The 27,287-nt window shown below is 44.6% G+C and overlaps 1 protein-coding gene across 2 annotated transcripts in view; it reads left to right on the top strand.

Annotated features, from left to right (window-relative positions):
- chd1l (chromodomain helicase DNA binding protein 1-like) overlaps positions 1-27,287 on the top strand; it is a 35,524-nt gene that overhangs the window by 5,219 nt on the left and 3,018 nt on the right. The window contains exons 10-24 of one of the 2 annotated variants that reach the window (XM_080833154.1): positions 2,027-2,123; positions 2,492-2,565; positions 3,220-3,330; positions 4,447-4,561; positions 7,631-7,784; positions 15,882-16,059; positions 16,281-16,426; positions 18,155-18,318; positions 19,042-19,256; positions 19,648-19,746; positions 20,968-21,038; positions 21,307-21,421; positions 21,725-21,833; positions 22,084-22,387; positions 23,163-23,270. In XM_080833154.1, coding sequence (XP_080689280.1) covers positions 2,027-2,123; positions 2,492-2,565; positions 3,220-3,330; positions 4,447-4,561; positions 7,631-7,784; positions 15,882-16,059; positions 16,281-16,426; positions 18,155-18,318; positions 19,042-19,256; positions 19,648-19,746; positions 20,968-21,038; positions 21,307-21,421; positions 21,725-21,833; positions 22,084-22,387; positions 23,163-23,270 — 2,060 coding nt within the window. Of the gene's footprint in view, positions 1-2,026; positions 2,124-2,491; positions 2,566-3,219; positions 3,331-4,446; positions 4,562-7,630; positions 7,785-15,881; positions 16,060-16,280; positions 16,427-18,154; positions 18,319-19,041; positions 19,257-19,647; positions 19,747-20,136; positions 20,218-20,967; positions 21,039-21,306; positions 21,834-22,083; positions 22,388-23,162; positions 23,271-27,287 lie in introns of those variants that run through there. The other variant, XR_013968540.1, reaches the window with a different exon arrangement.

Raw genomic sequence — 27,287 nt, 5'->3', positions numbered from 1 at the left:
CCTTTAGTTTCCCCGGGCATTGCTGCAAAGTGACACTCATGAGCTCACCTCTGTAAACGGACACAAGGACACAGGTGTTGTGCATAAGGTTTTACTATTTAAAGTTGAACTCCACGTTTCCGTTGATGGTGAAGTTGGACAGAGCAACAGGGAGGTCAAGTTTGGTAATTTTGGTCGAAGGCTCACAATCGAGCCGGTGAGTTAGCCGTGTTAGCTACTATCTGTTTCAATGGTATTTTGGTCTAAGCGCTAGCAGCCGCCTACAAATAATATTCGAGACTTTCAGTTAAGACTTACAATACTCTGCAACATTCGTGTAGCACATAAACAACTAACCGAGTCAATTTAGACCTATAAAAAGTCGTGTAGATAGCTTAATTCACATAAAACATTTCCCACTAACTTCTCCCAACACGCCGCCATCTTTGTTCGAATTATCCTAGCTGTCAAAAAATAAACGTTACGTTGGTTGTCAATGGTAACCATTCAAGAGCATTGATATGGAACGGCGATTTAACTTTTCTACTGGGACTACGTCCAAGGTGTCCATCTATACAAACTTATTGTACACCCCATTAGCCAATCAGAAAACAGTATTTCGTTCCAGAGGGAGATAAGTAATGTTTTTGCACACCCCATCAATCTTAAAAATGAGTGATACCAGGTACCAAGTACTAAACATTACATCCTTAAAAAATAGCGATATATCAACAGCCATGAGCATGTATTGATAGAATCAGGACTCCTATTATGAAATTATCTGAGAACAGGAAACCAGTTGAATGTCGTGGTAAGTAACATGACAGTTGATGACAGTTGAAGAATAAAGACTCAAGAATTCGCGAACATTTTGACATCGGGTAATACTTTATAGGACTTAGTACAGGTCAGTACAATTCAGAAGCAGCGAAAATGTGTTATTGAAAGTGATGATGAAGACTTGACTACTATAGTTTGAAAACCTTGTGTTTAACTGTAAATTAAAGCCATTTAAGCTGAGCCCTGTTGTCCGTTTTCTATTGATCATTGTAACTTGAAGTTAGCAAGTCATTGTTTGCTAGGCAACACCTGAAACACTGTGTCGTGAGAAGACTTGAGAGCTGAACAAAACGACATGTTTTCTATTTACAATTACCATTTATTTTCAAAATGAAAAGAGCTTAAATGCCATATAATAAACAACTTACTAACCTCGACCGTTCGGTCACGCTGGTATATCAGACTTCGGCCCCGCCGCATCAACCTCGCTATCGCTCGGTCGATACGTTACGGCCTCTGTCTGATATTTACCTGCATGACCTCACTCTCGGCCAGTAAGTAGTTAGTAATAGCCATGCAATAAACCTTTATTTTACTGTTTGCCAGAGTCGTTATCATTCAGATCACACACTTTTCTTGGAACGGGTTATATTTTATTCCTTCTCAGGCCAGGATCACCACACAGACCTGTCGGGCACAGGGTCCCTTAAAACCTGCGTCAAGTAACCCCAGCTGGGTTGGCCCTTAAGGACCGTAGCAATACACAAAGACCTACATGGGCCCCCAGCCTTAATGCAAGTGCTCTAGAGCTAGTCTGAGCTTTATAGACATGTACTGCTTTAAATGTATGTTTTACACCATATGTATATCCCCGTGAATGTCTAGCGTGTAGGTGTGTCCGGGAAAGGGGCTCTGCTAGGAATTCAGGGGCCCCCTGACAGATTTTCCATTGCATCATGTGTTGATGTGGTGTGACTGCTGTAAGCCATCTCCAGGTATTGAATATGTCATGCAAACACAGGGTGATTGGACCGTCAGTTGCTTCTCGCCGTGCGCATATGGGAGTTGGAGGGCCCAGCATGCCTTTCGTATCCAGGGGACGAGATTTCATAATCAGTCCGTGTTCCTTCTCTCACTTTGTGCAACAGCCATATTATGGCCCGCTAGGCACTATACTCCAAATGATTTGTCTGTCTGTCTGTCTGTCTGTCTGTCTGTCTGTCTGTCTGTCTGTCTCGTTTCCTTTTCATCACTGTCTTTCTGGCAGGTGTGGAGCCAGAGCCCTTTGAGATGGGTGAACATCTGGTGGAGGCCAGTGGCAAACTTGTTCTACTGGACAGTATTTTAGCATATCTGCGCAAAGAGTGAGTCACAGCCTCTTGACCTATGACATGATTCTCAATGTCTAATATTAAGGATGGCTTTTATTGACAGGACTTGCATGGTTTTATATTTCAAACAGAAAAACCTTCAATCAATAAATCAAACCTGCCCAAAACTCATGTCTTCTGAAATGTGGTTCTGTATCCAGCAATGTATTTTTCATTGCATGAAAATGGAGAAATGTGCCCCTTGAATATACAGTGTAATCCAGTATTATCAGCCATAAAGATATTCTAACATGGAAATGTGTTTTTCTGTGTAGTTCATAACAGTTGGTTTGATAACCCCCCACTAATTTCTTGTTTGTGTGTGTGTGTGTGTGCATGTGTTACTGTGTGTATACAACCAGGGGGCATCGTGTTTTGCTGTTTTCACAGATGACCAGAGTGCTGGACATCCTCCAGGACTATTTGGAATACAGAGGTACAGAGGACTTCAGTCCTACTACATCAGTGTGCTTTAAATCACTACTCCCCCAATATGCCTGTTGGACAAATCAAAACCCATTATTTTTTTCCTTGAAATGATTGGCCATGGCCCCTGACTCTGAGTTGGTAGGCCCAAAAACAGACTTGTGTTGTTAAAAGTCTTTCTTTTCAGTCAATAGTGATCTAATGCCATCCTTGAGATTGAAACACATCATTATGCCTGTTAATGCTTTTACCTTTTATACCGTTGATTTCCATTACATATAGTTGAAGCCAGATGGTGCTATGCCATGTGAAATAAACTGATGAGACCAGTATGTTATGTGAGCATAGAAAAGAAACTGATAAGAACATCGTGTTAGTTCATGTAATAGTGCTTTTACTGTCGCCTGCCAAGTTTGCGTGTGTAGCTGCAGGGCTGCTGAGCTGAAGTCCTTCCTGTTCGAAAGCTTGCGGTGTTTGTGGGGGTTTTGACCTTGATGGCTGCGTAGGAAAGATGCTCCTTTCACCGCCCAAGCGCCCCGCTCTTTCCCTTCCACCGCCTCGAACACACACAGGAAATGCACATGTCTGTTTCCTGTGTGCACGTGTGTGCATGTGTTTCAGAAAACTTCCAAACACATTTATGCTGACTTTGCTGTGCTTGCAGGTTACAGCTATGAGCGTCTGGACGGCTCCGTACGTGGGGAGGAGCGTAACCTAGCGATCAAGAACTTCAGCACCAAGGATGTCTTTGTTTTCCTCCTCAGCACCAAGGCTGGTGGGTGTCCTGTATTATCACCCAATGCTCTCCACTTTCCTGCGCCTATATGCTATAAAGCAGTGATTCTCAGGGGGGCCCTAAGGAGACCATGGAGTAACAGCAGGGGTGGCGCAAGTCCAGGGTGGAAACACAGAAGGAGAACCAACTAGGGGTCAAATTAAGGATGACAGTGCTCTTACAGCCCAGTAGCCAGGTGATGTGTTCATAGCCTAGTTTGCACTTATATAATAGGGTCAGGGCCTACCGTGGGGCCTACTTGGTAGAAGGGAAAGCTAGCCTAATCATTAGTACAACAGACATATGCCTTACAAGAACTGATCCAGAAAATGGAACTATCATGTAAACGTATTTGATCAGGCAAGATTAGATCCTTTTTCAAACAAGAGCTTTGATCAAATCAAATATTTGAGTTTAACTGATTCATGAAATGGCATTGGAAATGTGTAACTGTTCAAATGTAGAAACAATGTCAAAGAAAAATTATGAAACTGCTTACAGCCATCTGTTTTTTTTTGTTAATATCTAATAGGCTTTATGAGAGTGTCAATCTCTGGCTGTTTTTTTCTCACTGTCAAAGGGGGACAACACCTTAAAATGTTTAGGAACCACAACTTTTTATACCAGTTTTGTGATCCAATTACATGCACACAATACTATATTTGTGTGTCTGAATCTGAACGTGCATAGCACAATACTGTTTCTGGCCGCCGGAGGATTGGAAGGAGAGTATAGTTTGTGTGTCAGCCATTTGGCCTGGGATTCATTTTGACAAGTAGTAGAATTTGTCTGGCTTGTAAGTAAATAAATCATTTGTCAAGTCAAAATTGAATTTTGAAACAGCATCATAGAGACTAGCAGAAGCAGACAGGCGGACAGGCAAGCCCGGGGTGTACTGGCTCTCCTCTCTCTCTCTCTCTCGCTCTCTCTCTCTCTCTCTCTCTCTCTCTCTCTCTCTCTCTCTCTCTCTCTCTATCTCTCCCTCTCTTACACTCTGTCTCCCCCTCTCTCTCTCTCACACTCTGTCTCCCCCTCTCTCTCACACACTCTCTCTCCCCCCTCTCTCCCCCTCTCTCTCTCTCACACACTCTCTCTCCCCCTCTCTCTGTGCCACAGGTGGTGTAGGCTTAAACCTCACGGCTGCTGATACAGTCATATTTGTTGACAGTGACTTCAACCCGCAGAATGACCTCCAGGCTGCTGCCCGAGCCCACCGGATTGGCCAGACAAGGTTCTCTTACACACACACACACACACACACACACACACACACACACGTACTCACCCACTTTCACACACGTACACTTTCACACACAAACTCTGTTGACCTCAGCCTTGCTGCTGTGTTGCTTCCATGCCATAGAGCCAAATACCTAGGGATGTTAGACTTGGCATCCCAATTAATGTCATTCATTATTCTGTCACTGAAAACACAAACACACACACACACACGCACACCCACTTTCACACACGTACACTTTCACACACGAACTCTGTTGTCCTCACCCTTGCTGCTGTGTTGCTTCCATGCCATAGAGCCTGAGACCTAGGGGTGTTAGACTTGGCATCCCATTGTCATGCGTATGTTGTCAGTTGTCAGTAGAACGGATTTGCGTTCAACACTCTCAATCTGCAAGTACTCATTGGGTAAATGTGATTATATGTGATTATTCCTTTGACTTGAGGGTGAAATGTGTTGGGCCTGTTGGAAACCCGCAACTGGAAGATTGGCGTGTTCTGACAGATATCCTGTGATAACTTGCAATATTGCACCACCCACATACTTGAAGTGTCTATGTCTCTGTGTTCCATGGTAAGTATAGGTCTCATGTTAGTTCAGGTTGTTATGTGTATAATATGTTCAGTATAGCTCATGTAGGTATGTGTATCTGTTTAGTATGTGTATTTATGTTTAGTATCTATATTGTATATTTATTGTTTATCTAGTAGGTCTACTACTTTTTCTTTTCATATGTATATCTTATGTTCAGTACTTATTGTTAAGTTATGTTATATCATGTTGGAGTACTTATATGTTATGTTATGTTATGTCTTGTTATGTTATGGTAGTGTGGTACGGTGTCCTGTCCTAAGAATTTCAGTGCTCAGTCCGACTCTGTTGTTCTGTGTATCTGACAATAAAAGACTTGACTTGACTTGACTATAAAAGACTTGACTTGATAACACCACTGTTATACTATGATGTAGTTGGATTTATTCTCCGTAACAGACCAGAAGCACACACAACGCGCTACAATGGAGAGTGTTAATAATAACCTTCAGCGCCCCTGCAGACGTTGTAGTGGCCATGCATGGCCTGCAGGCAACAGTGGGGACGATGAGCCATTGTTGATTGGCTGATTACCTGGGGAGGTGTGTGGATCAGTGGACACCTGTCGCTAGCTCTCTCTCAGCATAAAGATCAAGATGAGGTGTCTCCTCAATGCTCCTTGCTCTGTTGTCTCACAACATGTAGTGGTTGGCGTCTTCTCATGTCAACCCACAGCAGAACCTAAGTCCTCTGTGTTTCGTAAAATGTTCTTTCTCCAACGCAATGTACTATACATGTTCCGTTTTAGTTATAAGAATACACAACTTAGCATAATGGGTGTGTCTGGGGGTCTGATTCAAGGTGTGAGGTGGGGGCGTGATAGGATGGGGGAGCAGTATGGGGTCTACCTACAGTGGGGAAAATAAGTATTTGAACCCCTACCGATTTCGCAAGTTTGGCCACTTGCAAAGAAATGTGTGATCTAGAATTGTATTGGTAGGTGTATTTTAACAGTGAGAAACAGATTATCAACCAAAAAACAGAAAACTGCATTTTATAACATTTATAACATTATTTGCATTTGATGCAAAAAATAAGTATTTGAACCCCCAAGCAAACAGCAAGAATTCTGGCTCACAATGACCAGTTATGTGCCCAAGAAGCACACAGATTAGTCCTCATTAGGTCTAACAAGGTACACCTGATCTCAACTGGTGACGTTTATTAAAAAAACCTGTCCAAAGAATCATACTTCACACCTTCAACCTCACCACCATGGGCAAGACCAAAGAGTTGTCCAAGGACGTCAGAGATAAGATTGTAGACCTGCACAAGGCTGGAATTGGCTACAAAACCATTTGCAAACAGCTTGGTGAGAAGCAGACAACTATTGGTGCGATTATTCGTAAATGGAAGCAACCCCAAACAAATGTTAATCGCTCTAGGTCTGGGGCTCCATGCAAGATATCCCCTCGTGCGGTATCAGTGATCATTCGAAAGGTGCAGAATAACCCCAGAACTACACAGGGGGAGCTTGTGAATGATCTCAAAGCAGCTGACCAGAGTCACCAAGAAAACCATTGGCAACACACCACGCCATCATTTTTTTAAGTACTGCAGCACTCGCAAGGTCCCCCTGCTCAAGGAAGCGCATGTACAGGGCCATCTGAAGTTTGCCATTGCACACCTGAATGAGTCTTAGGAGGATTGGGAGACAGAATGTGGTCAGATGATACCAAAATCAAGCTCTTTGGCATCAACTCGACTTGCCGTATTTGACGGGGGGAATGCTGAATATGACCCCAAGAGCATGGAGGTGGAAACATTATGCTTTGGGGCTGTTTCTCTGCCAAGGGTACAGGATCAAGGGGACTATGGATGGGGCCATGTAACATGGAATATTGGGCTTGAACCTCATTCCCTCATTCCCTCCCATTGAAAACGCAACCTTAAAGATTTGGAGAGGATCTGCAAAGAGGAATGGACCAAAATCCCTCCTGAGATGTGTGTAAACCTGGTGACCAATTACAAGAAACGTCTGACGTCTGTGCTTGCCAACAAGGGTTATTCCACCAAGTACTCAGGTCATTTTTGTCAGTCAGTTTTGCTAGGGGTTCAAATACTTATTTTTTGCATCAAATGCAAATAAAGTCATAAATGTTATAAAATGCATTTTTCTGGATTTTTTTGTTGATATTCTGTTTCTCACTTTTAATATACACATACACCTACCATTACAATTATAGATCACACATTTCTTTGCAAGTGACCAAACTTGTGAAATCACCAGGGGCTCAAATACTTATTTTCCCCACTGTATATTTGAAAGATGTGAATGTCAGCCGACAGGGAGGGTCTTGCCATTTCCATGTTAATGAAGGTGGCGTGAATGTGATGCATTCTTGTGGGGGTGCAATGCATATGAGCTGAAAGTAAATGAAAACCACAAATATTCTTCTAGTGTGATGGTGAAATAAGTAACATCTTGTTTGGTTTGGCATTCCGAAACATTTGGTTTGTGCTGTGCAGGGCGGTAAAGGTGATTAGGCTGGTGGGCCGGGACACAGTGGAGGAGATCGTCTACAGGCGCGCCATCAGCAAACTGCAGCTCACTAACACCGTGATCGAGGACGGGCGCTTCTCGCTGCTCGACCAGGCCCAGTCTGCTGCCGCCGGACTTAAAGTGAGGGGCCATAGATTTGTGTGTGTGAATGTGACACTGACTGTGTGTGTGTGTGAATGTGACACTGACTGTGTGTGTGTGTGTGTGTGTGTGTGTGTGTGTGTGTACGTGTGTGTGTACGTGTGTGCGTGCGTGTGTGCGTGCGTACGTGCGTGTGTTGGTAAATGTGACACTGACTGTGTGTGTGTGTGTGTGTGTATTAGTTTGTGTGTGAATGTGATGCGATGTGTTTCTATTTGCGTGTGTGAATGTGATGCGATGTGTGTTTGTATTTTTGTGTGTGTGTGTGTGTGTGTGTGTGTGTGTGAGAGTGTGTGTGTGTGTGTGTGTTTGTGTTTTATATGATATTAATTTAATTTTGGTATATAAAGTCATGGACAAACAATATTGGCACCCCTGCAGTTCTGTCAGATAATGTACCAATTCTCCCCGGAAAAAAACGGAATTACAAATGCTTATACAAATTGGTATTCACATGTTGATTTCTATTGTTTGCATTGCAACAACGCAAAAAAAGCAGAGAAGAAAAGCCAAATCTGACATTATTCCACACAAATCGCCAAGAGTGGACTGGACAAAATGATTGGCACCCTTTCAAAATTGAATGAAATAATTGTATTTCAAGCATGTAATGCTCCTTTAATCTTTATTTAAACTCAACTGTGGCAAGCTACAGATGCTGGTAATATAGAAATCACATTTGCAACCAGTTAAAATGGAGCAAAGTTGACTCCTTTTGTACCTTTGTGATGTTTGTCTGTGTATACCGCACTGAGCATGGAGAAAAGAAGGAAGAGCAAAGAATTGTCTGAGGATTTGAGAACCAAAATTGTAGAAAAGCATGGAGAATCTCAAGGCTACAGGTCCATCTCCAGAGATCTTAATGCTCCTGTGTCCACTGTGAGCAGTGTCATCAAGAAGTTTACAGCCCATGGCATTGTCACTAACATCCCTGGATGTGGAAGGAAGAGATAAATTGATGAAAGAATGCAACAAAAGATTGTTTGAATGGTGGATAAAAAACCTAGAACAACTTCCAAATAAATTCAAGCTACCCTGCAGACACAGGGTACAGCGGTATCAGCTTGAACTATCCGTCGCCTTTTGAATGAAATTGGATGCTATGGTAGGAGATCCGGGAGGTCCCCACTGCTGACACAGAGACATAAAAAAGCCAGACTGGAGTTTGCCTAAACCTTCCTGGGGAAGCCAAAATCATTCTGGAAGAATGTACCAAAGGAGAGCTTTTGGTAAAGCAGTTTACAGACAACGAAATGAGGCCTTCAAAGAAAAGAGCATGGTCCCTACAGGCAAATATGGTGGAGCTGGACCGATGTTTTGGGGTTACTTTGCTGCTTCTGGAACCCGATGTCTTGACTGTGTGCATGGCATCAGGAAATCTGAGAACTACCAAATCATTTTTGGGCGCAATGTAGGGCCCAGTGTCAGAAAGCTGGGTCTCCGTTAGAGGACATGGGTCTTCCAGCAGGACAATGACCCATAGCACACTACAAACACACAAAAAGCACTCAGAAATGGTTAAGACAAAGCACTGGAGAGTTCTGAAGAGTCCAGATCATAATCCCATGGCACAACTGGGGCATGATCTCAAATCAGTAGTTGGGAGAAGGTACCCTTCAAATGTGAGAGACCTGGAGCAGATGGCAAAAGAAGAGTGGTCTTAAATTCCAGTAGAGAGGTGTAAGACACCTCATTCATGGTTACAGGAAGCAATTGATTTCAGATATTTGTATTTCTTTATTTTTAAGGGTGTTCTACCCATAATTAAGTTGAGGGTGCCAATAATGTTGTCCAGTCCATTTTTGGAGTTTTGTGTGGAATAAAGTCAGATTTGACATTATTTCTCAGATTTTCCTATGCAAACTAAATTAATAAACATGTGAATACAAAAGCATTTGTAATTGCAACACTTTTCTGGGAGTAGTGGTGCACTATCTGACAGAAGTGCAGGGGTGACAATATTTTTGTCCATGACTATGTCTACTTTGAAAACATTGCTTCTGAAGTCCCCAATATGGCGCAAGACCCTGTTCAGTAACAGACTCCCAGTAAACAAAACGCTAGGTTACGGCACTGGATGTCATTCACGTTTACGTGTAGTTCGAGTATTTGTATCAACAAAATCACCTGTGACCTGGGTGACGTATGCCTTCGCCCCTGTACTAAAGGCATGATCCCCCAGGTCACAACCCTTGACAATCTTCTCGCGAATATTCCGAGTGACTGCCAAGCTCTGGCGGTCATCCGAAACTCATAGAACCATGGTTACATACGTAACCTAGCGTTCTATTTCGTTTGTACTGACCGCCAGAGGCGGTGCTTTAAGCACTGGATGACTAATACCAACCAAGTCACGAGGAAGTCTTACCTTACTCCCGCTGTAAGGAAGTAGGAAGAACACCAGCTGCCACTGGGTTATGAGGGACCACGTTAACCCTATAAAACCTCACAAATGTGCAGGTTGATGCCCATAACGCAGCTGTTTAGATATCTGAAGGGGGACACCTCTTAGGGCCGCCTGCAATGTACGTACACTCCTAGTTGAGTGACCTCGGACCTGAGGGACCGGGAGACTACTGCTCCTATAGGCACAAATAATAGTATCCACAATCCAACGTGATAGTCGTTGTTTGGATAAGCTGTGCCCTCCCCTCTGTCCAACATGACAGAGGAACAGTAAATCAGACTGGCGGAATTCCACAGTCATATCAATCTAAGCCCTAAGTGCTCTCACTGGGCACAACAGGTAGGGGCTATATCCCTGCTCGTCATCCTGAGCTGGGGCTCAAAGCAGCCAGCCTGAGCGGCTGGTTTCAGTAGGATGATGAATCGCCTTTGGAAGAAAGGCCGGATTCACCCACAAAGTTATCCCTGTGCCTCCAGGGTTCCAATATAGCCATTCTTGGCTTGGCTTTTGTTTAGCCGATGCCCTGGCCAAGAGAAAAACGGTCTTCATAGACAGTTATTTCAATCCCACCCTCTCTAGAGGTTCAATTCCCCAGGAGGTGGGTGCTGCTGGGATAGCACATCCACAGCCGTGTTCTGAATGCCTGTTAAATGCATTGCCCTCAGGCTCAGAAAGAGTAGATAGGCCCCCAGCCACAGCTGTTGGGGCAGCCTCCAGGATTGTCTGGGCCTAGTGCTCCCCTGGTGGTTTACCTGGTAGACCCCTGACGTGTGGTCTGCTCTTACCAGGACAGTTTTCTACCACTACTGGAAGAAAATGTTTGAGCGTCAGCAGGACAACCTGCAGCTCCAATACATCTATGTGGTGTTCCCTCCAAGGACTCCAGAGACCTCTGAAAGTCCTGCATTGTCATACAGCTCCCCCCCTGCCATAGAGGCATCGGTGGCCACCGCTCCTCTGTAAGAATGTATGGGCCCAAAGGGAACCCTCTGGGTGAGATTATGTATCTTCCCTACACAGCCATAGCTTTGTAAGGCAACTGGAAGTGACTCTGACCAGCTTGTGCCTGTGATAAGTGGGGTGCAAGCCAAGATCGTTCAGCCAATTTTAAAGAGGCTGCAAAGACAGAAGGCCCAAGGGAACACCTACGTGGCCGCTGTGAGCATACTCAGCAGTCTCAGAAATGATCTTGAGGGCCAGAGCCCTACTTTCCTGAAATGACTGATGATGCAGTAGGGACAGTGCCGCTGCCACACATCTGGTGAAGACCCGTGGTGCCAGTGAGATCCCGAAAAGGGAGCACATAGAACTGGTGAGCTCTGCCCTCGAATGCAAAACGAAGAATCTGTCCGTTTCGAGGTGTGATAGGGACGTGGAAGTATGCATCCTTTAGGTCGATGGTTGTAAACCAATCTCCTTGCTTGATACCTTGCAGCACATCCGCTGCACACAGCATGTGGGATCTTAACCTTGAGATGTGTGTTTAACCGTCTCAAGTCTAGTATAGGCCGAAGGCCGTCGCCCTTCTTTGGCATGATAAAATAAGCGGAGTAGCATCCACTGTTTTGTGCCAGCCTGTCTAATGGCTTGATGGCGCCTTTCTCAAGAGATCCAAGATCTCCTGACGTAGAGCCAGAGCCCTGTTTGGGTCTATGACGATGGTCATTTTGACCCCATGGAACCTCTGTGGTCGGGGTCCGAACCCTAGGGGGCCTCTGTCTGCCAGGAGCCTCACGGCTCAGACTGGCAACTGTTGTCTGGACTGTGTAACCTGTAGGCTGCACTCCAGAGCTTACTGCGCGGCAGGACAAACATCTGTCCAGGAATGACAGGAGGAAGAGACAATCGGGCTTTCCTGCTCGGCTCCAAGAGTGGAGACTGGGCCAACCATATCCGGCGTTGGGTCTGGGTTAACTAGGCCACTGCCTACCCAACTCCCTGGTCATGTAGTCAAACGCCTGCAGGGAGGTGTCACTCCGACTCTGCAGAGGAGTCATCCCCAGAAGTCTGCAATGTCTGGGACAGGGCTAGTACCAGGTGTGACATTGAATACCCAAGACGTGCAATACGCGGTGCTGCGTAGCAGGATTTCACCATGTAGTCGTCTGTCAAACAGCACTGTGGCCGGGGCAGCGAGCATCAGGCCGGAGTGCTTAACCCGGTGTCAGCACCCGGGTAGCAACGGCTGGTTCAATATTGGGCATGCTAGCAAGGCCCTGGGCAGATGCATCTTGCATGTTGGCTAGGGCTCTAGTCTCCTGGGAGATGAGAGAACCGTCTGGGATCTGCCCAGCATCTCTGCCGCTCCTCGATATATGGGGGCGAGGGCGGAACATTAAAAGCTGAAGATGGAGATGCCTTTTTTAAAGGCACTCTGAGGAGAGCTCTGTATGGGTATAATATCCAACCCTAGACGTGTCATTGCCATCTTAAATGTGGGTCTAACTGATGTTTTGGCTTCTTTCGGAGCCCTTCAGTGTAGTGTCGCTCGTACCCAGGGAACTGGGATGAGAGTAATAGGGGCCTCTCTGAAGCCCTGGTGGAGAGAATATCCTCCTTGAGGATCTCAAAGCTGGTGACCGTTGTAGAGGGAGCACCTCCAAAGGAGACTGTGAAGCCGCTGTAGTGAAAGCACTAGCACGCTGTGCAGCAGGTTGTTGTAGCTTTAGAAGCAGAGTCTTATTTCTGCGAACTCCTAAGTCGAAGTGTCTACCTTCTGGGCAAGCGGATACCTTTTCCTGCATTTGCCCCTACCAGAGGCTTCCCGGGAATCAGGCCTCTGGCGTTTGCATTGCTTAGGAGACCTAGCGCCGGAGGCGGTTCTGGCTCGTCCTCTGGCCCAAGAGGGGCCTGGCAACAGTGCATGTAATGAACATGTTGCAATATCTATACATAGATGTATTTATTTTTCTTTATATATATATATATATATATATATATATATATGTACAGTATATGAGTGATATTTTACCAGCAGCCTTAGCGAATAACACCAGGCCCTGTTCAGATAGGTTACTGTTTAAGTGTGAACCCACTCCTCTACAGCCATCTGAAACAAATAATAAATGCTGAACAACTGAGGTTTGCAGTTTATTATGGACCAAGCCTCAATATTAACCAAGCGCATTACACCTGATCGTGTTAATGATTCCTCTTACGTTACGTAAGGTAGGCTTCCATTTAAAAGCGGACCCAACGGTTAACAATTACCAAATTTGGATGCTTTAGAACTGAAATTGCGGGCATAGCCCATTCAGTCCTTGATCAGTAGGTAAACGTAGCCTGCTTATAGTGTTTAACACAAAGCCGATTGGCGTAAATCATGTACTGCTTTAGAGCGGACCCACTCTACAGTCATCTGAACCAAATAATAAATGCTGAACAACTGAAGTTTGCGGGGCGGAGAACAATCACCCACTCAAACTAGGCAGTTTATTATGGACCAAGCCTCAATATTTACCACGCGAATTAAACTTGATCGCGGCAATGACTCCTACGTTATGTAAGGTAGGCTTCCATTTAAGAGCGAACACACTCGTTAATAGTTATCCAAATGAGATGCTTTTAGAGCTGAAATTGCGGGTGTAACACGTCAGTCACCAATCAGTAGGTAGACGTAGCCTGCTTATAGCATTTACCACAAAGCCGACAGGAGTAAAAACCTGTCCTGTTCAAGAGCGGACACGCCCATTACCAGTTACCAATATAGATGGTTTAGAACTGAAATTGCGGGCATAGCCCGTCAGTTACTTGTCCGTAGGTAAACGCAGCCTGCCTATAGCGTTTAACACAAGCCAACAGGAGTAAAAACCCTGTCCTGTTTAAGAGTGGACACTCGCTCCCAGCTACCAAGATAGATGGATTAAAAAACTGATATTGCGGGCATAGCCCGTCAGTCACCCATCAGTAGGTAAACGTAGCCTGCTTATAACGTTTAACACCAAGCCGACAGGAGCAGAAATCCTGTCCTGTTTAAGAGCGGACACACTCGCTTTTAACACCATAGTTAACAGTTCCGCAAACATACCTGCTTTTAGAACTGACATTTCGGGGCGTAGAACGTAGCTTTAACAGTTACCCAAACAGTAGGTAGCGACAGGAGTAAATCCTGTTTGTTTAGCCTTCTTAATTGAATGCTTATGGCGAGAACGCCGCTTGCATCTTCATCATAACAACGGTACAAAACCAACTATGCGAGGATTTCCATCTCGCTTAACAAGTAGTTTTAATTATCAGCTATAAGCCGAGAAACACCTGTAGCCTTCTGATAGCGTGACACAAAGCCGACAGGGGCAAGTAGGCTAGAACGCCGCTTGCATCTTCAAAACAACAACGGTACAAACCAAACTATGCGAGGGCTCCAGCTCGCTTAACAAGTAGTTCTAATTATCAGATTTAAGGCGAGAAACACCTGAAGCCTGAAGATAGTGTGACACGAAGCCGACAGGGGCCGAGGGTTTCCATCTCGCTTAACAAGTGGTTTTAATTATCAGTCGTGAGGCGAGAACACCTATACTGACTGCCGTATCTCATCGTGACTGACAATAGTAGGGAACTATTATGCGAGGAACTCACTCGTGCAACAAGTGGGTTTAATTATCAGTTGTAAGGCGAGAAACACCTATAAACTGCTGATACCCATGCCTCTTTACTTATTAGGCTCCTGCAGTATACAGCGTGAGCACGATAAACGGCATAATAGGCTGTATTAGCATAACTCGCTTAACAAGTGGGTTCAACTATCGGTTCGTAAAACGAGAAACACACTTCCGATAGGCCACTGCCTCAAACCATTACCCGAGCGTGACTACTACACACGGTAAAACAATAGAAGAGGCAACTCACCTTTTTTCCGGATTATCCGTTTTCCCGGATTATCCGCGAGTGGGTTTAACTACCAGTTTTAAGGCTAGAAACACCTGTACTGTAGCCCACTGCAAATGTTGATTTTTGATGCTAATCGTAGTCTTAAGAGGGCGAGAATTCGCAGCTCTACCCGAAGGTTGCAAGACTCCCAACGATTAGCATGATTACACTCACCTGTGGAGTGAACATACTCACCTACTCACCTGACGCGAGAAGAATTAAGGGTCGTGACCTGGGGGATCATGCCTTTAGTACAGGGGCGAAGGTATACGTCACCCAGGTCACAGGTGATTTTGTTGATACAAATACTCGAACTACACGTAAACGTGAATGACATCCAGTGTTTAAAGCACCGCCTCTGGCGGTCAGTAGAAACGAAATAGAACTTAATACATGGGAAAAACAAACGGCAATGTATCACAAAAATGAAATCGCAATACCTGCTGTATCGCAACATGTAAAGAATCACAATAATATTGCATCATGGCCGAAATATCATGATGGTAGTCAATCCCTGTCTCTGGGGCAATTCCCACCCCTACTAGTAACCCAGGGCCTGCTGGGTGTGGCTGCAGTGCCGATAGCCATGAATGCTAATGACAACTGCCACTCCGCCACTGCCACGGTTAACTCCTCACGACTCATGCCCAGACAAGCACCCATGCAGACAACCAAAGACGGGGAGTGAGTTGTGATGACCGATTTAATCTCGAGTCACTAATTTCATCTCGAGTCACTAATTTTCTTCACTCTTCTTTCTTCCTGAAATCATTCTTTCCATCTTTCCTTGCTCTCCGCTGCAGCTGAGTGACATCCTGAAGTTTGGGGTGGATAAGCTACTAGCGTCGGAGGAGAGCTCCGTTCAGGATGTGGACCTGGGACTGATCCTGGGTCAGTCTCGCAACGGCCAGTGGCTAACTGAGGACGATCCTGTCATCCCCTTGGAGGATGAAGAGGCAGAATCTGACACCGATGGCCAGAGTGAGATTTGGAGTGCCTTGTAGACTTCAGTCTCCTTCATGATAGGGTCATTTAAAAATATGAAATGTAGCTTATAAAAAACTAAATATCAGTTTCATGTTTAGCATTTTAACTATAATATGATCCCCACCTCAGAAACACAGTAAGGACAATGACAGACTATGATGGTGGTGAAGAGAATCTCTTGAATGATCCCGTGCTGCCTCTCCTCTCTCCCCCAGACCACATGTACTACTTTGAGGGGAGGGACTACTCACGGGACCCCAGCACTGAGGACCAGGAGGCCTTCACCTCCCTGCTGCAGGAGCAGCTGACCCAGCAGCAGGGGGCGGGCAACGAGGGACGGGCTCTGCGTTGTACAACTGGAGTGAGGACACACACACACACACACACATACACACACACACACACACACACACACACACACACACACACACACGCATTTAAGCATGCACTCACCACTTGCACACACAAACCCACCATACTTTATTACTGCGGCAAGCCAAGTATTTCTCAGAGAATCCCTGTTTGAGAACACACACTCTGTATGTCTCTTGGGCGTCATTACATTAGAGTCATGTATTTATGTGTATTTAGAGTGGGGAAAATAAGTATTTGAACCCCTGGCGATTTCACAAGTTTGGCCACTTGCAAAGAAATGTGTGATCTAAAATTGTAATGGTAGGTGTATATTAACAGTGAGAAACAGAATATCAACAAAAAAATGCATTTTATAACATTTATGGCTTTTTTTGTATTTGATGCAAAAAATAAGTATTTGAACCCCTAGCAAAACTGACTGACAAAAATGGTGGGTTATTGTTATTATTATTGGTGGAATAACCCTTGTTGGCAAGCACAGACGTCAGACGTTTCTTGTAGTTGGTCACCAGGAGGGATTTTGGTCCACTCCTCTTTGCAGATCCTCTCCAAATCTTTAAGGTTGCGTTTTCAATGGGAGGGAATGAGGTTCAAACCCAATATTCCACGTTACATGGCCCCATCCATAGTCCCCTTGATGCGGTGGAGTCGTCCTGTACCCTTGGCAGAGAAACAGCCCCAAAGCATAATGTTTTCACCTCCATGCTTGATGGTGGGTATGATGTACTCTTGGGGTCATATTCAGCATCCCCCCCTGTCAAACACGGCAAGTCGAGTTGATGCCAAAGAGCTTGATTTTGGTATCATCTGACCACATTCTGTCTCCCAATCCTTCATCATTCAAGAATCAGAATCATTCAAGTGTGCAATGGCAAACTTCAGATGGCCCTGTAAATGCGCTTCCTTGAGCAGGGGGACCTTGCGAGTGCTGCAGTACTTCAAGAAATTACGGCGTGGTGTGTTGCCAATGGTTTTCTTGGTGACTGTGGTCCCAGCTGCCTTGAGATCATTCACAAGCTCCCCCTGTGTAGTTCTGGGGTTATTCTGCACCTTTTGAATGATCACTGATACCGCACAAGGGGATATCTTGCATGGAGCCCCAGACCTAGAGCGATTAAAATTTGTTTGGTGTTGCTTCCATTTACGAATAATCGCACCAATAGTTGTCTGCTTCTCACCAAGCTGCTTTCCAATGGTTTTGTAGCCCATTCCAGCCTTGTGCAGGTCTACAATCTTATCTCTGACGTCCTTGGACAACTCTTTGGTCTTGCCCATGTTGGTGAGGTTGAAGGTGTGAAGTATGATTCTTTGGACAGGTTTCTTTTATAAACGTCACCAGTTGAGATCAGGTGTACCTTGTTAGACCTAATGAGGACTAATCTGTGTGCTTCTTGGGCACATAACTGGTCATTGTGAGCCAGAATTCTTGCTGTTTGCTTGGGGGTTCAAATACTTATTTTTTGCATCAAATGCAAATAAGTCATAAATGTTATAAAATGCAGTTTTCTGAATTTCTTTGTTGATATTCTGTTTCTCACTGTTAAAATACACCTACCAATACAATTCTAGATCACACATTTCTTTGCAAGTGGCCAAACTTGCGAAATCGGTAGGGGTCCAAATACTATTTTCCCCACTGTATGTATGCGTTACATTAGAGTCATGTATTTATGTGTATTTATGTATGCGTGTGTGTGTGTGTGTTCTCACACAGGCATCTCTGGCGGGGCCCTTGCGGAGCCCCGTGAGGCTGAAGCGGCCCCTGACCACGGACGAGCTGGAGCAGCGGAGGCAGGGGAGGCAGGAGGCCGCCGCCAAAAGGGCCAAGCTGATGGATGAGCGCAAGAAGAGGCAGGAGGAGCAGAGGCAGTTCAAGAAGTGAGAGAAGCCCAGAGCCACACCACACTATCAGGGACATGATGGGAGAGCACTGACATCAGTGGGGAAAGACTGGGGAAATGTATACAAACAGCCTATGTATGTAGTGTGAAAATAGTCTTAAGTAGTGTTATACTGGAAATAGAAATGTAGTGAAACATTTGTACTGATTTTATAGGCTTAAATTATTTACTTATTATTTGCTAGAGCGAGTGTAGTACAAAACAGACAGATTTTAGTGTGACTCCTACATCATATCATGTGAAATGCAGATAGATAGATAGATAGATAGATAGATAGATAGATAGATAGATAGATAAATACTTTATTAATCCTGTGGGGAAATTCTGGGATCTTGTAGCTCTCTCATATTTACAATAATACAAACAATATATACAGACAATATGATACAATACAAACAATCCAATTCAGTTATGTACAGTGTAGGATGAAGGATGTATGGTGTAAAGTGCATAATAATTAAAGTTTAATGGCAGCTAGGACAAATTACCTCCTATGTCGCTCAGTCCTTGATCGTATCGTGTTGAGCCGCCCGCTACGGAGGCTGCTGGACTGTCCTGCCAGGACATGGTGGAGGGGGTGATTAACATTGCCCATGATGGCCAAGAGCTTGCCCGGCATGCAGTGGCCTTATGTGAAATAGATACGCCCTAATCAGTGTGTGTGTGTGTGTGTGTGTGTGTGTGTGTGTGATACGAGTAGGAGGGCCTGGTGGGAGTCATGCGGGTACACATCCATGTGTTTACCTGCTCTGGACTCGGAGGGTGATGACGATGAAGAGGAAGAGCATGATGGAGACGAAGATGCTGCTAGCGCCTGCTCCACTGACTCTGAGCACATGGCCATACGCTACGTGCTGGGCGACGTCACGCACCCGCACACTGCCAAGGAGGACGCCATCGTTGTTCACTGCGTTGGTAAGCATGTCTCCTCTCACCACGCACCTGTAGGCTTCAACTGGCCATGTACAGAGATATAAAATATGTTGGCATAGGCACTCCCTTTGACATGTGTAGGTAGGCCCATGTCTTTTTTTTGAGGTGTGTGTTTGTGTGTGTGTATGAGATATGTGTAAGTATTTACACATATCTCATACACACACACACACCAAACCAATACATGTTGGTGTTTCTGTATGTCCATGTTAAATAACACATATAATATATACTGTATGTTGAATCTCCTTTTTGTCGTGTGTGTGTGTGTGTGTGTGTGTGTGTGTGTGTGTGTGTGTGTGTGTGTGTGTGTGTGTGTGTGTGTGTGTGTGTGTGTGTGTGTGTGTGTGTGTGTGTGTGTGTGTGTGTACAGATGACTGTGGCCGCTGGGGCAGAGGGGGTCTGTTCACCGCACTGGAGCTTCGGTCAGACGAGCCCCGCAAGCAATATGAGCTGGCTGGGGAAATGAAAGGTGTCCCACATGCTGCACCTCTGCTTATAATAATAATCACTTTTATTTATATAGCAACTTTCATGCAAAAGAATGCAGCTCAAAGTGCTTTACAGCAAATTCATAACGTGCACAAAGAAATTACATGCACATAAAAATAGACATCAAATCAACATAAAAACTCAGATATAGTGCAAAAAAAAATTAAATTATGATAATAATTATTAAAATGTTTAATATTTTCATTAAAATTATGATAATAATTATTAAAATGTTTAATATTTTCATTAAAATGATGATAATAATTATTAAAATGTTTAATATTTTCATTAAATTATTAAAATATTTAAAATGTAATGCATAAAATGCATAGCATAAGAAAATAAAACTCCATAAAACGTATGTCTCCAGTACTGCAGCACAACAGTCTTCACACACTCCTCCCCTCCACCCCTCACATTCACCAGAACCAGATGATTCATTTCAAATGCAGTATGTTGTTTACTGCATGTTGTTTACTGCTTCTAGAGTTGTCATATTATGACCAAGACTTTGATTGCTGGCTACACACTAGGGGTGTGCCAAATAATCGTCATGACGATGCATCGCGATTCTAATTTTCACGATCTACTGCATCGATTGTTGACGCCAAGTATCGATTATTAATTAAAAAAAAAAAAAAAAATTTTTTTTTTTTTTTTTTTTTTTAAATTGCATGAACGGTTGGCGAACATCAAGCATTTCCAGCCGCGCGATACTGCGACAAGTCATTCATAAACAAAACATGCAGTATATCCAGTAATAATAATATTTGTGTTAAGTAACCTCCAAAAGTCGTTTAAATAAATACAGCTATGTATGAACTGAGTTGCTTTGAGTTATCAATTGAACACACTATCCAGATCATACACAGCCAGTCAGCCACTGGTAATGGCTTAATTTTTTTCAAACAGTGTTCAGTGAAAATTCGCAATGCATCGCAATGCATCGCAATAATTCAAGTATCGCGATGCATCGTGATAGAATCGCATCGTGGCATGTGAATCGTGATACGAATCGAATCGTGACTTCTTTGGCAATACCCACCCCTACTACACACTGTCCTCCATGTTTACACACAGGCAATTTTGCATATGCTTGAGTGTATATAAGCTTTATTGGACCCTCATAGTTCACAAAACACATACTGAGCAATTGTCACTAGTTTCTTGTTGATCTAATAATATTCATGCCTGTGTTTAGACTTGGAGCTGGGGCATGTGCTGTTCTTCCCTATCAATGATAAGCAGTCCAGACTGGATGGGAAAGATCATGTAAGTGAACGTCATTCGAGGCTTTAGGGCCTGTGCTGTTTGAGTGAAGGCTGCGATGGAATTTAACCTCAGGACTGTAAACACCCAGCAAGAGTATTAGAAAAGAAAACCAATGTTGTTATTCATCTCTGCACACTTTGTTTGATGCCGTCTTTATTTATGTATTCAATGAAGCAAGGCACCATTTGTCAGGGATAATTACACACTGACGATTGACGTCTTGTTTTTGTTGATCGTCTGGTGCCAATGACCTACTGGTTTCTTGCAGCTGGCACTGATCGTGGCCCAGACTCGAGACAAGGCAAACAATCTCTCTGGCATCCTGCTCAGCGCCTTGGAGGAAGGCCTAAGGAAGATCTCCAGCGTGGCCAAGGGGATGAGCGGTACTCTTAGTTCGGTGGTAGCCGGAGGGGGAATCCATGGCGGGATGTGTAGTGGTGCACGTAGTTCACATCAGAAGAGTGAAAGCAAGATCAGTTAGGGAAAACATATTTTAGACAAGAGTCATTTCTAATTTAAAACTGGATGTCTACATTTCTTTTGGGCCCAAATTAAGTATCTGCCGATCTATCTATCTACTGATCTATCCATCCATCCAACTAATTAATTGATTCTGCATTTCTTCCCTTAATTAACTGCCATTTCAGACTGAAGTCAACATTCTACTCCTTGTTTGTCTCTTCCAGCGAGTGTCCATCTACCACGCATCGGACACTCCACCAAAGCCTTCAACTGGTATGGCACCGAGAGGCTCATTAGGAAACACCTGGTCACAAGGGGCATCCAGACATCCATGTATCCATCTCACCTCCAGAGGAAAGTGTTTCCTTTTCACAGCCCACACACCCATCTAAACATTAGTTGTGCTTTAGAGATGCTGCACTGCATCGCAAGTAGAAGACATCATCAAGTTTTGTGTTTGAAAGTGTGTGCGTGTTTGGGAATGACGTGGCAATAGTTATAGAAAGTTAACTGTAGCTGAGTAAATATAGAGCGGATAGGTCAGTGGTCCTGTTTCCAGTGTCAAGTCCTTAATGTTGTCTAGATACTACTACCGCAGGACTGCCTCTGTCAACACCACAGCGTCCAACTCTGCACCGTCCACCTCCGCACATCATTCAGCCTGTGATCGGGCTGTCTCGCCACCGGCTCGGAGAGAACTCCCGTCATCACCTGTCTCCCAACACTCCTCAAGTCCCGAGGGAGCGGTGATGGGAGACAGTTCTGAGGAGCCAGCCGGGTCCAGTTGCAGCCCGGCTACGTTTAGCCTGTCTGACTTCATGTGCGGCGTTCATGTCTTCTTCTTCAACATGGCTGCCTCGGACAGGAAGAGACTGTCACGCTACCTCATCACATATCCTTTCAGATGCTAGGTCTAACACATTTGTGCGGCAGATAAAGCAGGTAGTTCACACGATGGCCACTCGGGTGTCACGTAGAGTGATTTAGAGGTAGAGGAGACTGAATTGAACAAAGAGATATTGGATTTTTTGTTTTGGAGAACCAGGAAAGAGGCAAGGCAGACTTTGTATCTTCCCAATCAGGCAAGACATTACCATTTATAACAACCCGATGAAACCAAGAAAACGAGTACACCAGAAACCTGTGGTTAAGATCATCTGGCAAAACACATCTATCAAATTGATAAGCTGTAATTACTGTGTGTTTACAATTCCAAGTGTCAACACATCCTCAAGGTTTAGTTGTTTAAGACCAAATGGCAAATGTTAAGGAATGTCGTAGAGGTAGGGCTGGGAATTGGCACAGTGGTGGTAAGTATTGCAATCTGGTCCTTTTTTTTTATATATCACGTTACTTTTACTGGTAGTCTCTGCAGGCCCAATTAGCATGGTACATTTGTTAGTGAATGTGACTTACTTTCCAATTTCCACGGTGACGCAAGAAAATAAAAAAAAAGCCTTCAGAATCAATGCTATCAGAGTAGGTATATGTGCAAAAATAGAATTCGAATCGTAATATTAAATAAATAAATAAATACCACGACACTTTGCTCCTATACAGTATATCGATATATAATAATATAATGCTGAACAAAATTGCGTTATTACACTTTATCGATTTTTTTAAGTACGTTGGAAGGTTGGAAGGTTAGAAGGGGTCCAGCTTGTTTGCCTTAACCGTAACTGCACATATGATGGTCATGAGGAGGACCTGATGAGCGCACGTGTCACTCATGTTGTGGCTGAAGTGGATAGTCCTGTTCATACCCAGGTACCCACACCTGCTCACCCCATGCCTCGCATAGCACAGCGCAAGACTGTTCATTCACATGAGTTCATTTTCATTCAAGGTTCCTGCTAAGTTTTAGGCAGGTGTGAAAAAATGCTATGAACTAAGAATGCTTTGAAAAATGTAAACAATAAATGTTTATTTTGTATCCATTTACATGGTAAGACTGAGCACAGCAACAAGACACAACGTAGTTATACTGCATCAGCAGGGTCTCTCCCAGACAAAGATTTCAAAGCAGACAGGGGTTTCAAAATGTGCAGTTCCAGCTCTTTTGAAGAAGACGTTGAGGATCGTAGACGCAGGGTTCAGCCAAGGAAACTTAATGCAGCTGATGAAAAACACATCAAGCTTATTTACCTTTGAAATCGGAAGATTTCAAGCAGTGGCATCAGCTCAGAACTGGCAGAAACCAGTGGTACCCAGGTACAGACATTTACTGTCCGGGGAAGTCTGGCCAGAAGTGGTCTTCATGGAAGAGTTGCAGCCAAAAAGCTCTACCCCGACAAGGAAACAAGGCCAAGTGACTGAACTAAGCACGTAAACATAGAAACTAGGGTGCAGAAACATGCAGAAGGTGCTCTGGACTGATGAGTCAAAATTAGAAATATTTGGCTGTAGAAGAAGGCAGTTTGTTCGCTGGAGGCTGGAGAGAGGTACAATAATGAGAGTCTGCAGGCAACAGTGAAGCATGGTAGAGGTTGAAAATAAACTGTTAACACTTCCATTTTTGAAAGCATTCTTAGTTTACAGCATTTTTTCACACCTGCCTAAAACTTTTGCGCAGTACTGTATGTATTATGATGGTTAAGCCGGTTTTAGGTAAATAAAACATCGTACAGTTGTGTTTCAAACGTATGGGTCATAGACTAATGATGCCTTTACGTGGGGAAAATGTTTTTGTTGGTTGAAGTGAATCAATCCTGACAGAATAATTAAATTATAGCTTTTATTTAAAACATTCTGCATGCTTTCTTGAAGCATTTAGAAATGTGCCAGGCAGTCCTACTTGCCTCAAGCAGTCTTTTAAAAAAAAGAAAGAAAAGAAGGTTGCTTTTGTTGGGCAGTTGAAAGCAAGTTCTCACATTTGTTAAGTACCGAGACCTGCTTTAAAGTCAATGTATTAGGGCCTCACATTATGCCAATCAAGTGCTAGAGTGTATGGAAATTGATTTCTGTGCCCTGTGCCAAGAGTGTCATGTGTTGAGGCTCGGCTGTGCAGTGGCAGGGTTCCCACGGTACCTGGAAACCATGGAAAACATGGAATTTATTTTTTCATTTTCCAGGTTTGGAAAAGTCATGGAAACTGGGCAAAAGTGAACACTTACATGGAAATTGAAACAGTTGTCCTGGAAAATTTGATTGGATGATGTGAAAAATAGTACAATTGAACACAGAATTAAGATGCGTTTATAAAAACCTTTACATAGCCGTAGCCTCTGCCAACAACAACACAGGTAACATCGTGAGATCTCTGCACTCCAACGTGGGAAGCACCGCGAGATCCCCGCACCCTCTGCTGAATGGATTTCGTGGAGTGGATTCTAGTCTGCGTGGAGTGGATTTAAATGTTTTACGTCCTGTACAGAGATTCATCCCACAGTCATTGATCAAATTCGAACTGTTGAACATCCAATCCATCAACAATAAATCCACCCTCATTGAAGAACATATCAGGGAAAAAGGACATGACTTTATGTGTTTGACAGAAACCTGGCACCAGCCAGGGGTTTACTCTGCCCTAAATGAAGCCTGTCCCCCAGGTTACAGTTACTTGGAGGCAGCTCGCAGCACTGGCCGTGGTGGTGGCCTCGCTGTCATCCATCGACAGGACCTGGAGTTGTTCCCCATCCCACTGCCTACAACATCCTCCTGTGAGTGTCTTGCTTTTAAATGTAAGCCCCCTTTTCCCATGACTGTTATCCTCATCTACCGGCCTCCAAAACCCAACTCTGCTTTCATCCCAGAAATGTCCGATCTCCTCACAACACTCTGTACTACCTCTGCCAACATCATAATCCTGGGAGATCTAAATATTCATGTTGACACCCCTTCATGCCACTCAGCTGCTGACTTTCTTCAACTGTTGGACTCTCTTGACCTACAACAACATGTTGATGTTCCCACACATTCCAGGGGACACACACTTGACCTGGTCATCTCTAACTCCGCCCCCCTCAGAAACTTACAGGTTTATGATCTTGGTGTCTCCGATCACAAGGTTGTGTCAATGGAGCTGTCTTTTCCTTCCCCCCTCTCAAAACCCAAGCGGCAGATCCACTTCAGAAACCTAAAAAACATCAACGTGGATGCCCTGGCCCTGGACCTTCAACTTCTCTCCTCGGGCTCTACTGACTTCCTCTGTGTTGCTGACTCAGTAGATCACTACAACCAGTCTATGAGCAGTCTTCTGGATCATCATGCCCCTTTAAAATCTAGGTCAGTTTCATTTTTGCGCTCGGCACCCTGGTACACCTGCGAGCTGCGGAAGATGAAGACGGCTGGGTGTGTCCTTGAAAGGCGGCTCAAGGCCTCTGGACTGACTGTTCATAATCAAGCTTACAGGGAACACAGGAGGGCATATGCAGATGCTCTGAGGGATGCACGGTCCAAGTACTACTCTACCATCATCAACAACAGCCCTGGTAGCTCCAAACAACTTTTCTCCACAATAAATCACCTTCTCAAACCCCCTTCACCATCCTTTTCTGAGGTCACTGAAGAGAGGTGCAACTTGCACATGACTTTCTTCAGACAAAAAGTTGAGAACATCCGCTCACACCTCTCCACCACTTCTGCCATGCCTCTCACAACTGCCAACCCACTGTTAAAGTCTGTCCCGCCCCTCTGCTTCTTCTCTGATGTCACGCAGGAAGAGGTGGAGGCTATCATCAGAAAAATGAAGCTGTCCACCTGTGCCTTGGACCCTCTCCCTTCAACCCTGCTGAAAACCAACATCTCTGCCATCTCTCCACTCATCACCAGGATCATTAACATCTCCCTCCTGGCCGGCCATATCCCTAACTTGTTAAAAACTGCTGTCATCAGACCACTGTTGAAAAAACCCTCTCTGGATCCTGAAGTCCTCTCCAACTACAGGCCCATCTCCAATCTTCCTTTCCTATCAAAGGTTCTGGAAAAAACTGTTGCAGCACAACTCCAAGATCACCTCAAACTTAATAATCTTTTTGAGAAGTTGCAGTCAGGTTTTCGTACTGGCCATAGTACAGAGACAGCCTTGGTCAGAGTCACCAATGACCTCCTGATGGCAGCAGACACTGGCTCCCCATCTCTCCTCATCCTCCTGGACCTAACAGCTGCTTTCGACACAGTGGATCACAACATCCTCCTCCACCGCCTACAATACACCATTGGGCTCTCAGGCAATGTGCTAAACTGGTTCACCTCCTACCTAACCAACAGAACTGAGCACGTCGCCTTGGGCAAAAACAAATCTTACACCCACAACGTCACCTGCGGCGTCCCTCAAGGCTCTGTGCTAGGCCCCACCCTCTTCTCCCTCTACCTGCTCCCCCTGGGTAATGTCATCAGCAAGCATGGGATTTCCTACCATTGCTATGCTGATGACACACAGCTCTACATTAGGACAACACCCACTTCTGCTGCACCTCTGCCAACATCTACTCTGACCACCTGCTTGGAGGAGATTGAGGCGTGGATGAAGGTAAACTTTCTACAGCTGAACAGTTCGAAAACGGAAGCCATACTAGTCGGCACACCACATCAGCTCCGCTCTTCCTCCATCACTAACATTACCTTCTCTGGCCAAAACATCTCTCTCTCCAAATCAATTACCAACCTGGGTGTAAAAATGGATGCTGAATTGACTTATGACACCCACATCAAACACCTCTGCAAGGTTTCATTTCATCACCTCAGGAACATTGCCAAACTCCGTCCATCACTCACCCTGGCAGATGCAGAGAAGCTTGTCCACGCCTTTGTCTCCTCCAGACTTGATTACTGTAACGCACTCCT

Source organism: Sprattus sprattus (assembly GCF_963457725.1).
Source record: "Sprattus sprattus genome assembly, chromosome: 2".
Classification (NCBI taxonomy): domain Eukaryota; kingdom Metazoa; phylum Chordata; class Actinopteri; order Clupeiformes; family Clupeidae; genus Sprattus; species Sprattus sprattus.
The sequence above is the reverse complement of the archived record's forward strand: the minus strand, read 5'-3'. Positions and strand labels throughout refer to the sequence as shown.